General features: G+C 39.1%; 1 protein-coding gene across 1 annotated transcript; it reads right to left on the bottom strand.

The window, feature by feature from the left end:
• Positions 1-8,618: 8,618 nt before the first annotated feature.
• Positions 8,619-18,267, bottom strand: LOC119076014 (poly [ADP-ribose] polymerase tankyrase). The gene is made up of 15 exons (XM_037182605.1): positions 17,727-18,267; positions 13,424-13,648; positions 13,067-13,362; positions 12,587-12,711; positions 12,379-12,515; positions 12,009-12,314; positions 11,620-11,934; positions 11,106-11,531; positions 10,766-11,044; positions 10,201-10,701; positions 9,979-10,136; positions 9,717-9,915; positions 9,557-9,650; positions 9,326-9,482; positions 8,619-9,261 (listed from the first exon to the last, which is right to left on the bottom strand). Exons 1-15 carry the CDS (start codon positions 17,920-17,922, stop codon positions 9,184-9,186), a joined length of 3,492 nt encoding a protein of 1,163 aa, XP_037038500.1. The 5' UTR covers positions 17,923-18,267; the 3' UTR covers positions 8,619-9,183.
• Between the last annotated feature and the right edge of the window lie 254 nt (positions 18,268-18,521).

The following is an 18,521-nucleotide window of genomic DNA, read 5'->3' as shown; positions in this document are numbered from 1 at the left end:
TTGGTACTCACTAAGATTTATACCTCAATATAGCAGTATATAAGTCACATTGAGTTATTGAATTGCCAGTCGTGGCTTCGAAATCAACCGCAACCCATGTTAATCTATTCATCAGATTGTTGTCCACGATAACAGTACCGATAACGTCTCTCTGTACTACCTGTAAGTCTATGTGGTAAATGTCATTCAGTCAGCTGGGTGAATGCCTGTGACGGTGTTGTGTTGTCTTGTAAAGATCTTGGAAACTGAACGCTCAATGAAGTTATGACCGGTTTTACGGGGGACCAGTGAGTAAAGTTCTTGGCAATGGGACAAATGATCGATTGGTAAATTTCAGTCAAGATATGATGCGTCCATCATTGAGTCCCATTGGACCCATTGTTTATGAACGCTTCCTCTGGACAATTCCATGGCTGTTACTTCGTTTGTTTAAAGCATGTAGTAACTGTTTCTAAATGCAGTCAATTACATCCTCTTTCCACGACCGCTATGATGTAAAATCTAACTCGGCTTCGCTTCGGATCTACGAAATTCACTTTGAAACATTTTCATCCCAGTCTTCGGAAGAAAATATCTGGAGCATAACGACAAAGAAATCGAATCCTTTCGAGACTACCACGTCACCGTTTCAAGAAAATTGTGTAAATTATATATAAATCAAATCAACACTCCCACCAACCTGACCCACGCAATAAAATGCGAGTTTCTCATCTAAATTTTCCATATCAAAACCCAATCATTTGTCCATATCATTGCGTTTATTGGTGTCGTATGCGTCTTCAGTTTGCAATATTTATTTACTTTCACCATTCAATCGGTACTCGGCGACTCACTCCAACCAACCCTTCCCACAAGGTTGTTTACATTCTTAGGTATGTGCATAGCTCGTTTCATCCGAAGAAAAGACACATCAGATTAGTATATTCATTTCATATCAATACGCAATTTCGAACAACAATGCAACATTAATGTGCCATGCCAGAAGAGAACATTTTATGTAATGGAAATAATCGTGGTAATATTAGAGCTAAATTGGGTTGGGACACGACTATATATATTTCACGTGTAACGAGATGTGATCGTAATTGAAAATAAAATCGGAAACACATGTTGATTTTGTAGCAAGTTTTGAAATAGTGTCCGGTCCGTGCATGCTCTCATACGGTAATGAATGTTTGTCTTACAGCAATTTCGCAACCAGCAATAAATTTGAATTTAGACTTTTTTAATGGAAAGAGTAGAAGCACCCAATGTTATGACCTATTAAAGCGGTGAAGACGTGAATTGAAGTTGTCAATAGGAAGGAATTCATACTTAGAACGATGTGTTATGCGTACAATTTTGTATCATCCTTCTATGAAGTCGCTACTGCGGACCCTAGACCGGATCATTCAGTAATTTATGCAGCAAGTTACGAATTTAGGTTGTGTAGCTTGCTGCATAATGGTTCATTTATGACATCGAGCGCAAGGTACTTTATAAGCTCTACTTCTGTAATTATGGCACGAGGCCGCATTTCATTGCGAATCTCTCCGGCGATAGATTCCTAGCAGCCCGAGACTGGCGTACATATACTTAGGGATTGTCCGCTTTTTGCAAAGCCTTATATTTCACACTTTTGGGTGTTAAGAACTCAGCGATGAAGATTTGTCATCTTCAGATGGAAAACGCCTTAACATCTCCTTACTGTGAAACTGTGAAAACTAGGAAGCAAGGCAAGAGAGTTGAAACAAAGAATCTTGAATGTGGATTTCTGCTTCTCCTTTGAAGCCTCCCACAACGCTAATATAATGTCTGAAATAGCTATTTTTATAACATATGCCTACATATTCCCACCACTCCTCCTAAAATTCATAAAATTCTTAAAATGGACCAAATCCTCCTAAAATCTCCTAAAATCTTCTAAAACTCCTAAAATTCCTAACTCTCGAAGAAATTTTTTAATAATACTGAAAAACTAAAAACGGTAAAAACAGCAAAATTATGCGGCAATGAATTTGAACTTCTGTATGAACCTGACTCAACTTGCGAAAACACTCCTTTCTTTTAATCATGCAAATAGCGATCCTGAACGTGGATTTAGCGAATTGTTAGAAGATGCGACTATCGTGTCACTTCGAACGTTTAAGGACACATTGAATAATATAAACGTCACTGACTTCCTAATGAATCGACGTATTTTCCAGATGTGTAGAAAAAAACTTTTTGGTGCACAAGAGCTGATAAATGATGGAAACAAAATTATGGTGAATCTTGTTAATTCGAAAGGCGCAGTCGACAAGAAAAACCTGATAAAGGATCAGTTGCTGGCTAGTCGAGACTGACGTCAGAAAAGAGGAAATCATAAAAGTATCAATTATTAAACTACATAAGGTAAAATATGTTTTGACAAAAAAAAATAACTTTTTGTCAATTTTCTTAAACATTTTTAGTATTTTACGAAGTGTATGAGAAACAGAGAAAAAATTCCTCCGGAAATTACTTATACAACCTTTCCCACATTTTAAAAAATTCCTCCTAAAATTCTCCTAAAATTACCTTCCAAATCTCCTAAAATACTCCTAAAATTGCCTTTAAAATTTCCTAAAATTCCTAATTTTAGGAGCCTTCCTAAGCCGTGGGAACTTCATGCCTAGAATTCGAGTGTAGGCAGAAGTTTAGTACAAGATGTTAGTACAACATATGATACTGTACATCCAACCGAATTTTATATAACGGTTTTCCCAATAAAATCAACGAAAGCTTATTTTTTGTCACTGAGTTGAGAAATACCTTGTAATTGCTTGAGCATATTAAAATTTGCAGTGCAAACCTTCCACCGCATATTTTTTTATCATTCAAAGCTTAACGTTTTACTGATGCCAACCATATCAACAAGTGTATTTCATTATGAACACCTCTTTCACGGCATAGTAAAATAAACCAGGCAGAAGCGGTACATTTTTGAAACGTCAAATAAGCTACCTTATATACACTGTACGAAAATGACTGTTAACAGTGACACAAATTGAAAAATTGTATTTACAAAAAAAATAAGGCTACTAGATAAATCAGGCCCCTAGTCAAATCAAGCACTCTTGTCTGGTTTACTTTACTCTGCCGTGCTTCTTTCGATCAAAGTATTTTTGGCCGATGGTGGAACATCTTTTACTTCATTGGTTTTAACATCTTTGGAATTAACAAAAAAAAAGTCGTGACATGTTACAGACGGCTATCTGGCTATCATCGACAATGACTTCAGGAATAGATGGTAACCTTTTCCTAATACGGTCCTATAAAGCACAATACTTTAAAACAATTGAAGTAAAAGATTAAGAGATCAATCTCTTGAAAATACGTGGATCAAATGAAGTAATAGATGCTATAGTGTTTCTGATCGCATCTGTAAATGAAATTGGAACACTATGTGGAAAGTTAATATTAAAATGGCAGATTTACACCATATTAATCAGGATTAATTAAAAATTGTTTGGTTTATTGGAGTGATCGTCAGTCTTCTCCTCCATCGGAGTTTTTTTTTTTATGCAATTCGAAAACGGTTCAACCGATATCAACCGATATTCACTAGGCCCCATCTTTTGGATGGGTCAGATCCCTTGACTGACTGACTAATTTTCTCAAGAAGATTTTTGTAATCCGTGCAAAAAAAATCTCTCTAAAAGTTATATAAAAGTACAAGGGTATGCGTCCAGTAGCAAAGTTTAGCTTAGAGATTCTTATTCCCTTTTCTTAAATACCACAGATTCTCAATCCACATAAAAAACTTCGTTCATATCATGTCCTTCAAAATGGCTCATACGTATTTTCAGTACTTAAGAGGTATCGATGCTTTGCTGAAAAGTATACATTTGGGTGATTTTTAAATACTGTCTTTTGATGATATCTTTCCGCCAGAATCATTTTTCAAGTATGTACGACTGCAATAACGACCACAAATTGTTAGCTTTCTACATAAAACAGATTAGGTTGTAGCAATACTCTATCTAGCAACCAAACTCTCAATTCTCTGTGTCACACCTTATTTCTTTGTATTTTACAAACACTATTACATGTAAGGGCTACTTTATTCTTTTACCACCTTAATAAAAGTAGTTTGTTTGTTACAATACCCTCTGGTTGTAGCAGTTTGACCAATCATGAGAAAACTAAGCAGTTTATGAAAATTTCGTTACACTGCTCACTTTTTTTAGAGCTGGTAAAGTTTTTTTTAATAAAAACATGGAAGAATGAGACCATGTTTTGACACCTTTTATTGGTATGCTATAGTACAATGGTAACTTATATGTTAATTTATTCTTATTGATGACAATTTTTCCAACTGTCTCTCTGTGGAAGACACCCAGCCGAACGTGTGCGAGTTTTTCCATTATATTGATTAATACTACAATTTTAGCTAACCACCGATGCCTCTTAAGTTTTATTGTCTGCTAACAGACCCTGGAAAGGGGCTAATTTCTCGCTTACCTCTTAAATAAAAATGGATGTCGTGTGATTACGGCGCTCGCTTCGCTCTGGCCGCAAAGTTCACACTCGTCCAAACTTTAATTTTTTTCTTATCATCGATACCAAGATATTACACAAAAAAATTTTTTGGAATAAATCCTAGAATATTATTCCAGTATAACTATTCCATTAACGAGCTTAACCCAAAAATTTCTTTTTTAGTATTTATAATTTTCTTTTGTGAAAAACCATTAAGAATTACTCAATTTAAACACGATAATATCACGGGACGATACAAAAATTCTTTTGGGAATATCTCTCAGATCCTCCGACCGTTATGTTATAGCCCATCTTTGGACTTATCCTCGGGAATGGAATTCCCCGTCTAATAAAAAAAGTTTTTGAAATCCGTTGAGGATTACGTGAAGTTATCGTGTTATCTAGGAACGAGACAAAAATTCTTTTGTGAATATCTCTAAGATCACCTGTCCGTAATGACCTATCTTCGAACTTAACCTCAGCAATTTAATTCGCTGTCGATAAAAAAAAAACATTTTGGAAATCCATCGAAAACTACTCGAGTTATCGTGGAATCAAGCGACAAGACAAAAATTCTTTTGAGAATATCTCTAAGATCACCCGTCTGTTATAGTCCATCTTCGAACTTAACCTCAGGAATTCAATTCCCCGTCGATTAAAACAAAGTTTTTGGAAATCCGTTGAGAATTAGTCAGGTTATCGTGTTATCAAGGAATCATCAAAGTGTGACAAACATTTTCTGTATTTAAGGTTTTTGGTCATACATTCATGCATTTTCAATCATAGTAGTAAACATTGTGTGACAAACATTTTAGGGTGTTTATCATCCATAAGACCTATGACTTTCAGTCAAGGGAATAATTGTAAGGATGAAGTCTAAAAATTATATGAAAATTGTGGGCTTACTAAAATTCTGTTTTAATTCAATGGGTTCCGTCTTGACGCGCGGCGGAATATACTAGTAAAGAAAGAGTTATTGAGTTTTAGGGGGTAAAATAAGTGGCGATGTCTAGTAATTGCAAAAAACTGAGGTCAATCTCGTCACAAGTATGGATCGAAGATTTGTTCTTAATTTGGTTACACTGGCCGACTTTCGATTTTGTGGACCATTTCGATTCAGCTGTTTGACCAGCTGGTCCACGTAAACAAACAAAGTCAGTTAATTCTATAATCATCAGGAGTAGTGTCTTATCGTTAACAAAATACAACTAAAGAGTTTCATTTGAGTTGAATGTATTACTAACACAGTGCGAACATTTTATTCTATTCAGATATGACTTTCACTATTCCACTATTCTTCTTAAATTAGAGAAAACGTTTCCACGCAAAACATGTTTTCTACGCAAAACATGTTTTCCACGCAAAACATGTTTTCCAAGCAAAGCACGTTTTCCATGAGAAACATGTTTTTCATGGGAAGCACGTTTTCCATGTGAAACAAACTCTGTTTGTTTAAATGGATCAATCAGCTGGTCAAACAGTGCACAAAATTGAAAGGCAGAACGAGACAAATTTGCATTCAATCAGTGCTAATCTCTCGATTGATTACATAACTACACAGATAAAAATATGGGATTAAAATTTTTAGGTCCGAGGGAATTACACGGAAAATCCGTGAATTTTGATAAAGGCTGTGTAACTTATAATATAGCTGTAGTTTTTATAATATAGCTGCAAGACTTATAAAAATATAGCTACTAAACGCATATTCTGTTAATGTTGGTTATTTACATGCAATATGAGTTACACAACTATATTATGGATTACAGAGCTACATTATGCACCGTGGACACATTTTATAGCTAGGATCTGCATATTGTAGCTGTGTACTCTATATCATAGCTGTGTAACGCATATTTGTCGTATGAAAAATATAGCTGTGTGCTGCATATGAGAAAATGTATGGGACCATGCATTCAAGTCGGACTCAATGTTAATATACAAACAAAAACTGTTCTAAAATATCTTGGCTGATTGTTATGAAGCTTGATGATCAGATTACAGTAATACCTTTTTAATATAGTCAGAATGAGAATGACGAATGAGAATATCAGAAATTTCACTGCATTAGAAACGAATTAGTTAATTAGCCAAATCGTAAAAACCAAACTCGTCATTTCACAGAAAATAATTGAATTCGTGATTCTTCGCGCGGTTTCAATTCACTTTCTTTCAGAACCTAGAACAATCCTTGTAGTGACAACTCACAAAAGTGAAATATAAAAACTACACACTTGAATTAGGCTGTGTGCCGCATAATATAGCTGCAGGATTTATATTGCCGTAGCAACGCTTCGAAATAAGAACGTGTTAAAGCACAAGCAAAATTAGCACATCAGCAGCATAGATGACGGTCGGATTCTCAGGTTAAGCATCAACCGGCGCGGTTAGTACTTAGATGGGTGACCGCAAAATTCATGAAAGTTTGGGAAATTTTTTTTTATTTCTCGTGATAGATTTGAAATGTGGCTCACGGCTGTAATATAAATTACACAGCTATTTTAACTGTAGTCTTCGCAATATACATAACACAGCTATATGCCAAAAAATTGTGGTGCTAAGTCCACTTATAGCTCTCACACGCATATCAGGATTTTCCGTGTACTTTCAAAAAGTAATTCTTGTGGGATTAGATTTTTAATATTCGCTAAAAATTGAATAAATGTAATTTCTTCAGGGATTAAAAATAGGACTAAACAATAATATTGGGGATGGAACGATCGCACGTTAAGGGATTACTGAGGGATTCTTTCGAAAAACAGCCTACCGAAATCGGGCCGATTTTTGAAATGAACCCTAGAATCCAAAACCGCTTTCAAAATCTCTTTCCGGTTATACTGTGTGGCCAGTGGAGCTGGGAAGTGAACCACCTAGACACTTCGACAATAAATATATGTGAATAGCGTGAATAGTGTCACACCCTTGCCGAAATCTGAAAATTTCAATTTTCCTAACTGTTTTTCTTCCACAGGTGACGATGCACCCAAAAAACATGGTTTATATGCGTTGTCGATGTATATTTTATCCTGAAATAGTTGAACTTTGGAGGGTGATGTAGCTTTGCTAAAATAACTTTTGATATAAAAAAAACGTCTGCTCATACAGTACTCTGTCTCAGCTCTCTAATGATACCTCACATGCGTTTGTAGTTCCCGTTACTTGTCAGTAGAACGGGACAGAATTGTTACTGTTACTGTTATAGTTACAGTGAGATGCGGGAAAACAAGAAACGTATCCCCTTCAAGGACCTTTAAGGCCAACACACACTAGCATCTAGTGTCATCGGGAATACGATATTTCTATTGTTTAATCAGCTAAAATCGGTTTAAACCGGTTTTAACAATAGAAACATCATATTCCCAACTGACACAAGATGCTAGTGTGTGTTGGCCTTTAGACACTCAAATTGTGACAACGACATCTTTCTCATCGTTAACTATTTACAACAATTATTTCATCTGAAGATTTAAGTAAGAAAATTGCACAGAAAAAGGAAATCCGCTGTTTCCCTGAGAGCTACTGTTCCACGAACCCAATTTTCAAATATTAATCAAATTTACAGATTTTCTGATTAGTCGTCAATGGTGTTTTTCGCTTGCATCTCCGGAAGTTTTCGCTCAAAAATGATGACCGATACGTCAAATGGAAGGTATTGACGAGACTAATCAGAAAATCTATAATATTTGAAAATTGGGTTCGTGGAACAGTAGCCAGTATCTGTCAAGAAATCAGCGGATTTCCAACTTTTTGTGCAATTTTGTTACTTAAATCTTCAGATGAAATAATTGTTGTAAATAGTTAACGATGTGAAAGTTGTGTCTAAAGGTCTTTGAAGGGGACACTTTTCCTGTTTTCCCGCATCTTCCTCAGGAAATTATTCGAATATTGATCAATTCTTTGGGAAGATAAGACGTCAGCAATCTGATTTTGCGGCATATCAGAGGTAATGTGTTGAGGCACATCCGGAATCGGTAAGAGAGAATTTGTGTTCCTAAAAGCATGCAGAAAAGTGGAAGACAAGTCATGGTCCTCTAACTGTAACCAACTTAAAGGGTCAATCAGCTGTAAAGGCAACACATTCTTCGGTCACTTCGGGCCGATGATTTATAGATAGAGAGAGAAAAAACACCAACGAGAACGACGGAATGCCTTTTATTAACTCATTTAAAGTTCAAAACAATTTTACATTCGTGCTATTACATAGCTCTAATATTACATACGACGGGTTTTAAATGGTTTTTTTTAATGTTGAAAAACAAACGAGAACGAAAGGGTTAACGCGTGAAGCACAGAGTTCGCGATGCGACCAATGCGTCACAATTCGTACGTTATATTGCAATTTTTATCACGATATTTGCGCGGTAAATCGATTCGTATAAAATGATTATCATTTTGCTGCTGGTAGACTCGCGTACCGATTGGTATGGCAGTGTTGATGGTACGGCCGGTCCGATCCGAATTGACGTTAAAACATTTGATGGCCGAACACCATAACGAGCACCATTGCCACGATCTGGCATTCGAATCGGTCGTGGTGGTTGTCATTAATGCTGTTGTCGTCGTCGTTGTGGTATTTCTATTTCGAGTATTGCTGCGATCAATGGAAACGGCCGGTGTTATGACAAAATATTTTTCTAAACGATTATCCGTTACAGTCATGCTGTTCCGAGTATTGTTTGCAGTGACCGTACGCAGTGCAAATCATCTGGATGATTCCTCGTTCCCGGAATTATCCTCCGGTTTGACAATCTGATAGGTGATCAGATATTCGGGGTATGCCTGGAAATGACAGAGACTGTAGTTCTGAGCTGGGACTGTGTTCAGCAAACAATGGAAATCTTACCTGTTCGCCGCGATACACAACATATTCCGGGAAATGTAAACCACCAACCGAAGGTCGACCAATCACGGAATGATGACCGGGAGGAGCATGAGCCATTTTCATTGCACTGAATTGTAAAAATGATTTTCCTAATGCGACTCTACATAACAGTAACTGCCTGGAAGTGAATCATTTTTAGCGGATTTATCGAAGGAGGAGAAGACCATTAGTGGTGCCCCATTAAACACTGACCTAGGACACGAATAGCACGATTTGTCCTTATGCGATGGGCATCCAATACCGCCATTGATGCCATAAACGTACTGATTGCTCTTCGAACTGTGCTCTGTAAGTAATGCGTTCCGGTACATTAGTATCAACTATCAAAACGACTGCGTGTGTAACAACGCACTTGAAAAATACAATCCAGCGCCAAACATTCCACCAATGTACGCATGTCGCTCATCGAATCCTTTCTGAACGATGGCATTTATGAACGGACTGCCATGGAACAGCATACGTTCGGTGGATTGATGATTATTTTCCTCCGTGATTTCGCTGCGACGATGGGCGTACCGTTCCCATAGCTTACGATTCTGAACTTTTTGAATCTGTGGAAATGGCAGGAGTTTTGTCACAAAATGTCACAACTGTCAAACGTGTAAGACACTCACTCTGATAATGTTGTATCGACTGAAGAAGCCACCTGATTGACCGTTATCGCGATGCTCTCGTATGGTGGCTTGCATTTCTTCTTCGACGGCCAGAAATTCTTTGTCGTCTGGCAGTAGGTCTACTAGCAACGTTCCAGGGTTCGGCGATAGACCTAAGCCTTTACACACAAAAGCAAAAATGTACTGACCCAATGCTAAACCGTTCGCAAGCAATGCACTCACCAGTCGTCGTTCGTAATTGAGCTATTCCTTTCAGTATTTTGTGCCGGAATCCATACGCCGACACCCCAATCTGTTTTAAGTCTTCGTGTCCCATTTCGGCTAAAATTTCTAACGTAATCTGCTCCCGGTCAAACAGCTCAATCAAATGATCCAGCTGTAAACTGTTCAGTAGGCTAGCTACGGTGGACAGTGTTTCCGGTTCAGTTGTAATTTCATCCGGTACACCGTCCGTATGAGATTCGGCTCCTTGAGCTGGTCGAAGTGCAGAACGGCTGCAAGTCTGTGATATCGGAACGCTTAATGTCATTGACGCACCGGTAGGTAGCGTCACAGTCTCTGTGGTGGGCGTTGTGGCTTCTGTACTGATCAACGTTGCATTCGATGTAGCCAAATTCTGATTGCCTATGGATGCGGTCATGGCATCTTGCAGCAAACATTTCACATCATCGGCTGAGGCTAATTCAATGGGTGTCTGTCGTTCTTGATTCTTCATGTAGGCATCTGGTCAGGGAAAGTGTTTCGATTAAATTGACGTTCCGTTTCACATTTAACGTTACAATCATACCTGCTCCATGAGCCAACAGCAGCGCACACAATTGTGTACGACCTTTTTGGGCCGCTTCATGTAACGGTGTAAATCCCCATCGATCGGTGGCATTCACAATCGTGTTGTGTTTGATCAATAGAGCAGCAATATCTAAATGGCCGTACGATGAGGCGTTATGAAGTGGTATCAGTCCACCCTTGTCCTGTGAATTAACTTCGGCGCCGTTCTCCAACAAAAACTCAGCCACTTCGAAGTTATTGTAACCAGCAGCCAGATGAAGGGGTGTACTGTTCCGACCTACGAATTATTTCGTCCGGTTAAGTATCAACTCACGGCCACAACAACAATCACATCCTACCTTGCGCATCACAACAGTTAATATTTTCCGGTGTAACAAGCCGTTGGACTCGAGCCAAATTCCCTTTCTTTGCCGCATCCAACAGAGCCGCATTGCCACGCAACAGATCGGCAACATCTTGATCACCTTCACGCACTAAGTCTAGGGGTGTAGCACCATCTCGATTCTTTTTCGTCACATCGGCACCGTGCTTTATCAACAGTTTCACAATTTCGTATTTGTTTTTCGCTGCGGCTTCGTGTAGGGGCGTAAACTTCCACAGGTCGGCAACATTAACATTGGCTCCGTGTTTGACTAGTAATTCAGTGACCTCGTAATGTCCGTACGAGCATGCATTGTGCAGAGGAACTAGGCCGCCTTTATCGGACGTATGGACTTCGGCACCGTGTTCGAGTAGAAATTCTACCACCGGCACACGATTGTAGCCTGCAAAGAAATCGATTGGAAATTTTAAACGGAATCGCATTTAGGGACCTCAGGTCCACTGGAACCAAAATCTGTAACTGCACCATACCTGCAGCAAAATGTAACGGCGTTGAGTGTCTTCCATCCAAGTCTCGACAGTTAACGGTGTGCGGATTGGACAGTACAATTTTCTTGACCGTTTCCAGATCACCGGATTTGGCCGACTCCAGTAATTGCACTTCCAGATCAACCGGATCTGGTGGACTTTTCAAAATTTTCAGTACATTTTCCGACGCTAACTGAGCGGCTGTGTATCCTTGCAACGACACAATCGTATAATCGATATCATATGACAATAACAAACGACACGCTTGAATATTGTCGTCTCTAGCACAACGGTGCAGTGCGGTCTGACCCAATCCATCTAAATTGCGAATGAAAAGAAGGGGGAGATGATGATCGAATGGATAAATCGACTCAAGCCTATTCCGAGCGTACCTAATGCATTCACTTTGGCGCCGTTCTTCAGCAACGTGTCGATAATTTCGTAGAGAGAATGGTCGGCAGCAATGTGCAACGGTGTGAGCAGATTTTTATTTTTCTCATTCAGCAGCGCTCCCTTTCGAATTAAAATATCGAGAACCTGCTTCCGCTTCGGATATATCGACATGGACACACAATGCAACGGCGTGTCGCCAGTGTACGGATGGACAAAGTTACAAGTCTCTGTCGTCAGGTTTTTCTTCAGCTTCGTAATATCGGCTTGACGACATGCTTGAAGGACGCAATGTCCTTTGTATTCATCTGGGATAGAGGAAAATCGACGTTAAAACAACGTTCCATCCACATTTTAAACCAGTCAACTTACATGCTATTCGTTCCTGTAATTCCCTCGTCGGCGCCGAATCGATAGCTGACTTATTGTGACAATTCAGTAGTGATGGATCGGCACCTTCGCTGAGTAATAAACTGCAGACTTCCAGTCGGGTCTTTGATGCAGCCTCGCTGTTGTTAAGAAAAAAAATCGAATTAAATGGAGCTGTGCATCACAATCGACGGAAAAGCGTTTCACTTACTGCAATGGTGTAAATGCCCACAGATCGTTAGCATTCACATTGGCTCCGTGTTTGATTAGCAGCTCAGTTACTTCAAAGTGACCGTACGAGCAGGCATTGTGTAGCGGAACCAATCCACCTTTGTCCTTTAATTAGAAAAATTGATTGAGGCTGTTTCAAAATGAGTGTGGGTTCTTACAGATACGACGAAGTATCTGAGCCAGTTAAGTCGCTTGTCCCTACGTTTATAACACTGATAATACGGATCTGGGAGCTTATAAAACAATAAGTTTCCAGACCTGCAGCTAGTTCAAGTTTGAAGATAAGAAAGGGTTTTGATGATCTTTGGGTAATTACCAATAGTAATCAGTGTAGCCCGTCCTGAGTCAATTCCTTTTTTAAGGAAAAACGAACGGGAGTGTCGATACTAAGTAGGGATTTTTGACGACAGTTTGACCAAGTTTGACTAAGGTCCAAAAAAGCAGTAACAAAAAAATTTACCTTCGCATGCACATCAGCTCCGTGCTGCAATAGAATCTGAACGATTCTGATGCGATTGTAACCAGCAGCCAAATGTAGTGGCGTTGATCGTCGTCCATCACTAGCGTGACAATTTACATTCAATGGCGTTAAGAGAGCCAACAGTTTGTCTTCGCCACCCGATCGTGCCGCTTCTAGCAGTTCATCCTTGTGATATTCACCGGTCAAAACGGATCTTGTCGCATCATCGGCCAGATCGAGAGGAGTCTTTTGTTCAGAGTTTCGAATATTTGCATTCGCTCCGTGCTGCAGCAAGGCTATCGAATTTTAAACGAAATTAGAGATGGGATATCGAGGGGGATATCATAATCAGCTCACCTATGCACACATCGACTTTTCCTTTGCTGGCAGCCTCATGAAGTGGTGTGTAATTCCAGTTGTCGGTTGTGTTCGGACTAGCTCCAGCTTCTAATAGCAAACGAACCACATCAGCGTGCCCGAAGCTGCAGGCATTGTGCAACGGATGTAGGCCACCTTCATCACAGGCTTGTATACATGCTCCGTGAGCCAACAAAAATTCGACCACTTCACGACGTCCATAGCCTAAGTTGATGACAAAATTAATTAGTCGTCTTGTGCAAGAATCACACTCATTGCGAATAGTCCCTTGCTCTTGGACATTGTTGGTTCTCTAATTAAGGCGAGACATCGCCGTCGGGACGAGATAAAATCGATGTATCGCTTTAAATCGCTCTAAATTTATTGAAACATGATTTGGTCCTAATATGTTTCAATGGGACTACCGATGCATTCTTCTGCCTTGCGATACCAGATCCAGGCTACGCATAAAATTTTCAAGTGAAGTAGTCCTTCACTAGTAGTTTCAATAAATCATTAAATCAATGTAGACATTACAAAGATAGTATAGAGAAATTCTAGATTGAAATTGGCAGGAAAGACTCCTGAGGTCATGTGCTATACGCTAACACTTTTTTTTGACGAAAATCCTCCGAGAAAAATTTAATAATTTTTCTCTTCATATTACTAACATTGGATCTGTTGTAACAACTTTATATTCGCGACATAGCGCAGCGTTTTTCTGTTGATAAGGTAAAAGAGTAGTAGACGATAAAAAATGACTGCCGTAGTACCGTTCCAGATGCTGTTCCAGCAGTTGGGCCCTCAGAAACAAGGAAAAAATCTACATTTTGGCACCAACTTTTTTTCTAAGACTTCTGTAGGCTTTGCAGCCCAAAAGTACTGGGTTCATTTATATGTACAACAATTATCAGACCTATCCTTCTGTAGGGCTCTTTCGTATGAAACCACATTGGAGACCGAAAAAATGTACAAGACAGGCTCAAAAAATTCCAGAGACTGGCTTGCAGAGCCATTACGGGTGCATGGAAGTCCACACCAACAGATGCGTTGGAAGCCTTATTAAATCTACCTCCACTTCACATTCTTATACAATCGGAAGCAATTAAGACCTTAGGTAGAATCGCATCCTTGGATGACAAAAACTTGACACCTACTGAACATACCAACACTTGGTTTAAGGCTAAGGATTCTCTACCTGTTCTGTCCATGCCTTCAGATAAAATTACCAAAGTTTTCACTTTAGATAGAGATTTCGAAGTCGTCGTCCCTAGCCGAGAAGAATGGCTGAATGGCACATTCCCACCAAAGATAGGCACTGTTCTATATACAGACGGTTCAGTTATTAAGGACAATGCTGGAGCAGGCATGTATTGCTCTAAGCTAAATATCGAAATGCAGATTCCACCAGGAGAGTTTTCATCGATTTTTCTTGCCGAACTTCGGGCTATCTTGGCCGCTGGCCATTCTTTGGTAGATGACAATTCCATTCGACAATCAATATATATTTGTTCAGACAGCCAAGCAGCCCTAAAAGCACTTAAGTCGTACACGCAAAGTTCTGCCCTGTCGTTAGAATGCTGGCACCTAGTGAACCAAATAGCGCAGGTAAACAATTTGAAGCTAGTATGGGTTCCAGCACACTCGGGCTTCGAGGGTAACGAAAAAGCTGATACGCTAGCCAAGGCGGCAGCTTTGAGCAAGACATATGGTCCGGAACCCATAAATAGCGTACCGCCGTCGATAGCTGAACGACAGATACTTTCCTTAAGAGAAAAGAAATTCAGAGAACACTGGGCTAATATCAGATCATGCCGACAGTCCAAACATTGCATACGCATCAGCAGGATCAACACCAAGTACTTAATTAATGTCAGTCGTACGAGGTTAAAATTATACACTGGAGTGATCACTGGACACTACGGCTTCAACAAACACCACACCACTATAGGCAAACGTTCTGATTCGAGCTGTGACCTATGCGGTCACCATACTGACACAGCTGAGCATTTTCTGTGTGACTGCCTAAACAGGATGAAGCATCTGGGCAACTACACCATTAAATACCAGTCCATCAAACATTTGCTACCCAAGGACGTCTTGAACTTCATCGTTAGTTCAGGTAGATTCCAGGAATCAGCATAGAACCGTAACAAATCATCGATAGTAGCACAATAGGCCCAACGGAGGCCTCCGTGCGCGATTTAACTCACAGTAGTTAATCAGCTATCTCCTTAATAAAAAAAAAAAAATGTGGAACGATAGTGGATGAGGCCAGCTACAACACCCCATACTCAGTTCCGTGGAACATCGAAGCTGCAGGGAAGGCGGACTCTCCGAATATTCACTATATTTTTAGTCATAACTCTCGTGGATGCACTCGCACCAGCCAGTGCGTATACTCTACCTGTAGGTCTTTCCAAGGCCGACATTCGTACAACATTACAACAATTTGAAATTATTTTTTCTTGAGTTATTGACGAAAAACTGTTTTCGGTAATCTCTGACTTTTCAACGCTTTTCTCAAAATTTTTTTTTTTTCGAAAAAGTGAAAGATACGCGTTTCCTAGAATTGAAAGGCGAATTCAACGAGCTATCACTCATTTAAATGGACAACAGCTTGTTCCCAAAGTTAAATCACCTGAAGTCTTGGCGATATGATTCTTAAAATGAAATTTTCATTTTCATGGTAAACAAGCGTCACACGTCAGGGCCTAAAAGATTAAAAAGTAATTCTTCTATAAGGATTCCTTATTTGGGGATAAGTTCAAGTAATCCCTGAGGGGATTAAATTTAAATTCTAAAAAAGATTCGGTCGCGTACTGTTAATCCGAAAAAGATCTAGATCTAGGTCCATATTTTTATCTGTGTTGGTCCCTTACAGTCAATGCATACAACTAGTGTTCAACTAGAGGCAATTTTTGAGCAGAAAATCGTTTTTGTATTTCGGTTTGAGCACGCTGATTTCAAAAAAGTTAGTCAGCAGCTGAAAATATGTTTCTATCAAATCTTTCGTAAGCACGTAGAGGAAGGGTATGCAGAAGAACCGTTAGAATTTAGTGAAAATAGTCAAATGTTTACCATATTTTCAACGGCTCATTTGTCATATGAGTCGACAGCTACGTATATCTAGGACATAAACTGAAGTTAGGTCTGGACAACCAAACTGCAGAAATAAGACGTAGGATTGGTCTTGCATGGGCAGCGTTCGGAAAACTCAGACTAATTTTCAAAAGCAAAATGAACAAAGGTCTGAAACGCAAAGTTTTCGACACTTGTGTCCTTCCAGTGCTCACTTATGGAGCGGAAACGTTAACTTTAACGAAAGCATCCGAACAAAAATTGAGAGTGACACAAAGAGCCATGGAACGGAGTATGCTTGGAATAACACTCAGAGACAGAATGACGAATCTATGGATTCGACAACAGACCAGGGTCGTTGATGTCATGGAAAGAATAGCATCTCTGAAATGGAGCTGGGCGGGACATATTGCAAGAAGGACAGACGAACGTTGGACCAAAAAGTACATGAACTGGCAACCATATAAAAGACGAGCTATAGGTAGACCACCAGAGAGATGGACAAACGGAATTAAGAATATTGCAGTTACAAACTGGCAGCAAATGGCAATGAATCGTACGAAATGGAAAGAAGTTGGAGAGGCCTACATCCAGCAGTGGATAGAAACAGGCTGAAAAAGAAGAAGAAGAAGAAGATATGTCAATGTGGATGCATTTAAAACCCAATTCGCCCCGAAAGTACACGCAATACCCTTAAAGCGACATCTTAACCGGCCATGTATCTACCTCTCATGTATCTACCTCTCATGTATCTACAAGTGAAAAGTGAATAATTGTGGTTCTCCATCAGCTCACACTAGCCGCATTATGTGACATAGGAATGAAGAAAATTTATTTAAAAAAAATGGCTTTGGCTTCTCGGCAAGGGTTATTATAGGGAATTAAATTCCTGAAATTCTCGAAGAATCCCGAATTCTATTTTCTGTTAAATCTCGTATAATGTAATCAGTTCAGGTTAAAAACAATGAAAGGAACTTTGATGTATCGCCTTTTCAGGCAAAAAGACACAAAATGATATGTGGTAATCTTTGAGAATTTAATTCTCTTAAAATAGACCCTGCTTCCAGGGTCCAACACCTTTCTGGGCATGTAGAAAAAAAGTCCACTAAAAAATGCATCTGATAACAGTGGGCCCACTTTCCAGAACAATTATTTTCTCTCTCACACACACAAAATGTGTCCTTCGCACTCAAGGACATATCAATATTGCTATAGTGTTTACCTGCAGCGAAATGTAACGGAGTCGATTTGCGATTACCAGCTGTATCTCTGGCATTCACCGTCTGTGACGTAATTAGTTTCTTCACTTTAACAGTGTCACCAGATTTACAAGCCTCGAACAGCTCACGCAATGGATCATTTGTAAGCGATGGATCCAGGCTGACCGACAGCAATGTTCTGCTACGTGTGGTCATCATAATTATAATCAATTTAAAATATCACTCGAATTGCTAAGCAATTGCTAAGAACACTTTTTTTTTACACGGAGAGAAAAAAATGAAAACAAAAAAAAATTCTTTTGTGTTGTCACCAAAAATATTGAAAGTGAATGTGGCACACAATGTAAATGGACACGTATTTAGATCATTTTGGAGCGGAAACACCTTTACTAAATTCACACCGAGAATACCAAAATACTTTGAATGCAATTCGATACTGATGAATGTAATTAATTAAATGCTTTATTCGACCAAAATCAATTTAATTTGAGTCACTCAATGTCCCATCGACAGGCCATCTTTATTATGATTTTTAATACTGTGCGAGCGGCCGTTTGCATTTCGCATGTGGCACCTCCAACTCCAACAAAGTTGTTGTGTTAGTTTCAGAAAAAGTGCGCAGCGATAAGAACCAAGGTTCTGAATTTGAAATTGGGAAGCAGTTTGCATTATCATCAATTAATCATGAATTCATGAATTCATTTAAAGAGAAAGAGAAACTTGTCCACAAAAAATTCTAGTGGTCCATATATTTCGAAATAATAATTTTTATGATAGAAATAATGCTCAAAACAAAC

This window comes from Bradysia coprophila, unplaced genomic scaffold, assembly GCF_014529535.1.
Source record: "Bradysia coprophila strain Holo2 unplaced genomic scaffold, BU_Bcop_v1 contig_232, whole genome shotgun sequence".
Taxonomy (NCBI): Eukaryota; Metazoa; Arthropoda; class Insecta; order Diptera; family Sciaridae; genus Bradysia; species Bradysia coprophila.
This window is presented reverse-complemented; position numbering and strand designations above follow the sequence as displayed.